The 6966-nt window shown below is 34.6% G+C and overlaps 1 protein-coding gene across 1 annotated transcript; it reads left to right on the forward strand.

Annotated features, from left to right (window-relative positions):
* Positions 1–4135: 4135 nt before the first annotated feature.
* Positions 4136–5361, forward strand: LOC141280941 (antimicrobial peptide NK-lysin-like). The gene is made up of 4 exons (XM_073812344.1): positions 4136–4332; positions 4450–4514; positions 4664–4768; positions 4866–5361. The coding sequence occupies exons 1-4, from the start codon at positions 4290–4292 to the stop codon at positions 5022–5024; spliced, it is 372 nt and encodes a 123-aa protein (XP_073668445.1). The 5' UTR covers positions 4136–4289; the 3' UTR covers positions 5025–5361.
* The last annotated feature ends 1605 nt before the right edge of the window (positions 5362–6966 follow it).

Genomic DNA, 6966 nt, shown 5'->3' on the forward strand with positions numbered 1-6966 from the left:
AATATGAATAATACAATGTTGACAATGACATGAAATTTAACTTTGAGCGCCATTTTACAATGTTAAATCTTTTTTTACGGTCTACGTGCTCGTCACCTAGGTAACTGAAGCTCATGTTTTAGGTATGTGACAAAAAATATAAATACATATATAATTATAACCATATGATAGATAATAAAAAGAACTTTAAAATGGTTTTTAAATTATTAAAATCGGATAATTATTAAGAAAGATATGGAATTTTTTAACTCGAAAATTAGGGGGCATTTTTGTACCCAATTAAAACTATAAAACTATGAAAAACTTCCGCTTGACCAAACACTTTAAAATATCATAACTTTCTCATTTCTTGGTCTATTTGCATAATTCAAACACCACATTGTATGTAATTAAAAGCCCAAGATTAAGATGACATCTTTTTAAAAGATATATATATAAATGTTATTATTTTTGATTAACCACTAATTAATGAAACCGAGAGCATCAATCCACGCATATCTTTCCATATGAAATCAAAGCCCTCTCAAATAAAAGCTGTATTTTTATATATTAAAGAAACATTTCATTGTTTCTTTAATATTTCTTAATTGAATAATAATGCTGGCGAGCAATTTAAATGGTCAGATATTATTAATACATTAATTGATGATTATGTTATTTATCATTAATAATAATTCAATAAATGCATGCATGTTGCATGCATGTATTTATTTATATGTTTGACAAAATTATGCCAATAATGTAATCTAGAGATTCTAATCCTTCGTTCTGTATGATTACTTTAAAAAATAATGCACGGATTGATGAAAACGGAGAATTTTTGGAAGCCAAAATGATTGAATGGGCGATTCTGCTTTTGACAACAACGTCACTTGCGGATCTTAAAAAAGCACATGCGAATGTTACAATCAATCCCAAACTTCACCTAATTCAAGTTAAATGTATATTCTATCAAAAGAATTTGGTTTGAAACAAAAAAATACTCGCCTTCATAGAGGATTTCAATGTCAAACACGAGAGAAATTTTGCTTCGCTTATAACTTTCTTCTTACGACAGCAATCTTGGAAATTCGAACGTGAGAATCAACGTGAGGAAGTAATTTATGTCACTAGTATATGGGCTTTAGAGGTTTTCACAAAGCAAAGATATGACAGATTTCCTAAGTCAACAACGCGTCTGGCGCTGAATACCTGCTAGGAACACAGCCGTGGGAACAAAGCGCTCGTGCGTATTACGTCATTTTGTCACATACCTACATGTTTCAAGTGATGTTTTCAGGCAAATTATCGTGAGGTCTACCCAACATTAAAAACGAAAACGATCAAATAAATATGGTTATAAGTCTTCTTACCATAATGTGCTTTTTGAGATTAGAGGCTGAAGTATTGTAAGCCGAAATCACTGCAGATGGCAAACAAAGTTTGCATTACATTTACACGCTGTCTCCTTTCCTTCCTCTGTTTGAACAACTCCCAGGTGCGGCCATGGGGACACATCATCCGGTATTTCTTCTGAATTTTTAATTAATTCAGCGTCCATAACGCCAAAGTTCTTTGACATTAAAACACTAAATACAACGTCACAGTGAAGGACGCACGAGGATCGATTGAATAGCTCTCCAGAGACCGGGCTTTTTTCCGGTTCAAATACAAGGGTTTTTATTGGCCCGCCCACGATCAATTATTTCTATTGGATATCCAAATGCTGTCAAAGATTTGAATATTAATTTGATTCAAATTCTACAAGTACTTAGTAACGAATGTGATTTTCAAAGTAGCGAAGTACATTACTGACCTTAATTTGTACTTAAGTACAAGGGAAATTACAGACTTAAAAATGTACTCATAAAAGTACAAGTACACGAAAAAACTACTTAATTACAGTAACGTGAGTAGTTGTAATTCGTTACTTCCACCTCTGGTAAATACATCCTTTAATAAGGGTGTGCCACCTTGAATATCACACTGAACATAGTGTATACTATTATTATGAGTTGTGTGTGATAAAAATAAAATTAACTAAAACATCTAACACACGTAGAAACAAAAAGGTAGTTGTCAAAAGTCTCACTTGGACTATATATGTTTGTGGTTTTGAGGTGTGAAAAAGATTAATACAAAAGATTTTATCAGTTTGATCAGTCTGTAGTGTTCACACTCGCCAAGCAAGATGCTACAATTTATGATCCTTGTTAACCTGCTGGTATCCTCAGGTAAAATTGCACTGATATTTATCTATTAATCTTTCATGTTCATGAGAAATGAGGAGGACTACTGACATATGACAATTACAGCTGAACAGAGAAAGTTAAGTGTTAGAAAGTCTGTGCAGAAGCGATGGGAAGTTGACGTTGATCTGTTGGTTATTTGTCAAACATTGTTGAGTTGTGTGGTTGAGGTGTTACTCTATATCAGCATTTCCGATCATGGGGTCTATGATGCACTTATGAAGAAAACTAATGGGTTTGCAGAACATAAACCGATAACTTATTAAGTTCAGAAAACCATTAGTGGTGATAATATATTACAGAGGTTTTCTTAAAAAATCTCTCACAATAAGTTAAATCCTGTTGGTAGACCATTGCATAAGCTGAAATTATAAATTTTGGCGTTAACTGAGAATAGAAAGATATCATATGTTGTAAATAATTTGTTGTTGTTGGTTAAATTTTACATTCACAAATGTAAATTTTGTGTAACTCCACCACATTTTGTAGTGTTTAAAGAGGAATTTGCAATATATTTGGAGATGTTAAAAAGTATGAAAAGTCCCAAAGCAAGATATTTATATACCTTAATAATATTATTTTTTCTTCTTTTTTTTTTTCACCAAAACAACCAAAGTCAGTAGTTCAAAACCTTTCTTTCTAGTAAACTCTGTGTACACAAATAATGTTCTCAATGCTTGCGTTCATGTGTAGAGATCCAGGTGATACTTCAAGCAAAGTTTTATGTTGTGTTGTGCCTTCTTAGTGTTGTAAAAATAGTGGTAGCTCAGTATCCACGGACAGCAGCTGGAAGAACGCATCAGGGATCGAGTAGGGATCACACCCTAACCAAGATATTTTTTGACAGTCAAGGTGCGAAATGTTGTCTTTCGTAGCCATTTACTGTATCCGTATGAATCATAGACAGTAAAAGATAAGAAATCCATTAATTGAAGCAAGCTAGCTAATGCTTGTCAGTAACCTACTGGTACTCTGTACTCGAAATGGCGGAAAAATAGCAGATGACATAAAAGATTAAGCCATGTCTGGGAAACCACCCCATAGTGCTTATCGTGTTGTGTTATCTTTGTAGACATACAAAGGGCATGAGCATAACACAATTTCAATTGTCTGTATGTGCTGCACATTAAATTGACAATAAAACAGACTTGAACTTGAACTTTTTTTGTTCAAAACCGTTTGGTCTGATTTAGATCAGCTCAGATTCCAGCAGACATGAAGTCTAACCCAGCTGGTGACAAGAGCTTTAGGTAAACCCTATGGGGTGGTTTCCCAGACAGGGATTAGCTTAAACCAGGACTAGGCCTTAGTGTAATTAAGAAGTATAACTAGTTTGAACAAACATCGAACAAACGTTCCTAAAAACATTATTTTAAGGCAAAACAAAGGGCACTGGTCTATTTTAAAATATGTCAGTGCAAGTTGATTTCAGTTTGAACAGCTCTTACATTTGTTTTAGTCTAGGACTAGTCTAATCCCTGCCTGGGAAACCCCCCTAAGTGTGCACTGTTTATTAAATAAACTACAAATAAAACAAGTACTAGCTGCTTCAGAACATTTAACCTTTATACACCGTAAAAAATATGCACTGTCAAATCAACATATATTTATGAATTTCAACTTGATTTTATAAGTTATGTCAACTTATCACAAGCCAAAACTTAAAATAGTAGGTTGAGTTGACGTCCAAAACCAAGCTGGTGAAAGTGCATTTTTTTTCACATTAATATTATTTTCTCTTACCATGCATAAACATTATTTTCTCAAAAACACAAGCATGAGCATAGATCTAATGGTAGCATAGTTGTGCCGAATCACACATAATACGAGAATCACACATTGAATGTATACTGTGGTCTATGCAATCATGAGTTGTGATAAAAACTATCAACTTTGGTAGAAAAGCAGTCAAAAGTCTCACTTAGACTATACATGTTTGTGGTTTTGGGATGGCGTGTGAAAAAGAGCAATACAAAAGATCTTCCGATCTTAAATTAACGCAGTTTGATCAGTCTTATAGTTTTGATCAGTCTATAGTCGCTTTGGGCTTTGTCAAGCAAGATGCTCCGATTTATCGTCCTCGTCACACTGCTGGTATCCTCAGGTAAAATTTCACTGATAATTATCTATTAATATTTCATGTGTGTGGACCATCTTAAATATTGTTTATATGTTTAGTGATCTTATTAGGGATCATGATACGTTCTTCACTTTTTCTCAGTGTGCGCTCTTCAGCGGGAGATGGACAACGATGTTTTGACTGAAAAAGAACTTGAAGAAATCTCAGTGAGTTATTTTATAACAGATATTGATTTTTTCAGTAACACAGTCAACTTGTTTCAGTCATTTTGTTGTGTAGCAATATTTAAAACCTCCAAGTTTTTAAAGGGCCAGAGGAGCTTATAGTCATATGAGACTCTGATCTGTATCGACAGGCTGAATTTTTGGCCAAAACGGGCCATAAGTTCCCTGGAATGTGCTGGGCGTGCAAATGGGCTATGGGCAAGATAAAAAAACATGTCTCTGTTACTACAAATAAGGTGAGTGTGTTTAAATTTAAATCCATTATTAGAAAAAAAATCGCAGAAAGACTTTCCTTATTCTGTAATTTTAATTCTTGTTGTAACTCTTCCACAGGCAACCATTAAATTGATGCTCCGTAATGTCTGTAATGAGATCGGGTTCCTAAAATATCTGTGCAGGGGTCTCGTGTCCAGGTTCTTGGGAACTCTGATTGAAGAGCTTTCGACCACTGATAATCCCGCCGTGATCTGCTCTCACATCGGAGTCTGTTAGTAATCATCAGTTTCTTAAATTTTTCATTAAGCAAAGATAAAGTACGGCATTCCTATCTGAATAATCCACATAAGGCAAAAGCGCTGCAATTAAGCATTAATCTTCCATAGCAAGAGCTGTTTCAAAAGTAATTTGTTAAATGATAATTCTTCAAAAGCGTAGTTTTACGATGATGCATATCACAAAGACAATGCCAAGTTTAATTTTTTTTATTTATTTTTTTATTGTATGATGTAAACGTACTGTAAACAAACACGCTGCATGTAACTCCAATTGATTGCTTGTTTATTCTCATTAGTGGCCAATGCTAATAAAAGTCTGCAAAGCTCCGATTGCATTTGAAATAATTGTGTGGCTTACTGTGTCTTAGAGATTATTTAAAATAATAAATGTTTGTATTAAACTGAAATATCTGAATAAAATATGAAGGTATGATATGCTTGTCAAGTACGCAAACTTGTAATGTGACCCCTGCATTGGGTGGCAAGCCCCTCAGCGCCCGGAGAGCAATCGGGTTTAAAGGAATAGTTCACCCAAAACATTTGCAACCTGCCAGCCGTGAGACTCAAACTAGTAACTCTTGGGTTACAAAGTCTCTAACCACTAGGCTATGACTCTATGATATTACTGAAAAGTGTAATTAGTGATGGGGACAGGACCGCCTATGCAGAGTCAAGACCGAGTCTTTGAAGGGTCGAGACCGAGTCCGTTGGTTTTCAAATACAGTCTAGTCCGAGTAAAGACCGAGTCTTTGAGGAAGCAAGCCTGAGTCGAGACCGAGTCCTTTAGGAGTCGAGACCAAGACCATAAAAACACATCAGTTTTCATATTCATGATTTAATATCACCCCAGTTAATCCACAGTTAGGCCTACAGACTAAGCTAGATTGGGAATTGTTTAGAGGAGCAGTCTTAGTGTGTTAATATGCTTTTACTATCATTAAAAAAAAATCCCTACCACATGCATCATCTTCTGCCTATTTTTTTAGAGATAAATAAACGGCTCTGATGGCAGCGTCTTTGCATTGTACCATAGGATGTAATTTTGAAATAATGCCCATCAACATTGCATTTTATTATTGTTGTTTGTTAAAATGCGTTGGTCTCGAGGACTCAGTCTGAAATTTTGAGTCCTTCTCCTCCCACTGTGGTCTTTGAACTACGTGTCTTTGAAGGAACAAGTCGGAGTACTACATCCCTACCTATAATCAATAATATTAATAATTTATTAAAAACATCACCTTTTACATCTTTTCAGTTCTTCAAATCTTATTTCAGTGCATCACTTTAGCAGTTTTAATAAACACGACACAAACTGCAAATCTCAACTTTTTTTCTTCACATTTACTTTATGGCACAGGAAGTTTGCAACTTTCACCACAGCTGTCATGACTTTTATTTGTTGTTGACATCTGCTGGCCAAAGCTTGTACAAGAAACTAGAACCCAGATTGACAAACATACTGATACACGATACACGTCTGGATCCGAACCTTACTTCCGGTTTCATTTTTTTAATGGTCTGACTAGTTACTAAACTGATCTCTTGAACGAATGCCTCGTCGAAAATAACAAATGTTTTGGTTTCCTAGGTAATCTATGTGTTGTTTTTTTGCTTGTTATATAAATAAACTACGTTTAAAGAACTCTGTTGTTATTTATTCTTAGCGGAGTTTACCGGAAGTTACGTGCGGACCGCGACAGCCGCTTGTTTATGTTGTTACTGCTGAAACGGTCTATAGTCTTTAGATTGTAACCTAGTAAATGTAGTAAATACTATGATATATAAACATGTAAAATTTAAAATACCCTTGAAATAGCAATATATAGGTGTATAGTAGGCTGTTGAATTTGTTTGCTTGTTTGACATGATAAACTACAGCCATATACAGCCGCAGATTTTTTTTCTTTCTAAATTGATCATTTATAGGTGTATGTAAATGT

Source organism: Paramisgurnus dabryanus, chromosome 17, assembly GCF_030506205.2.
Source record: "Paramisgurnus dabryanus chromosome 17, PD_genome_1.1, whole genome shotgun sequence".
NCBI lineage: Eukaryota > Metazoa > Chordata > Actinopteri > Cypriniformes > Cobitidae > Paramisgurnus > Paramisgurnus dabryanus.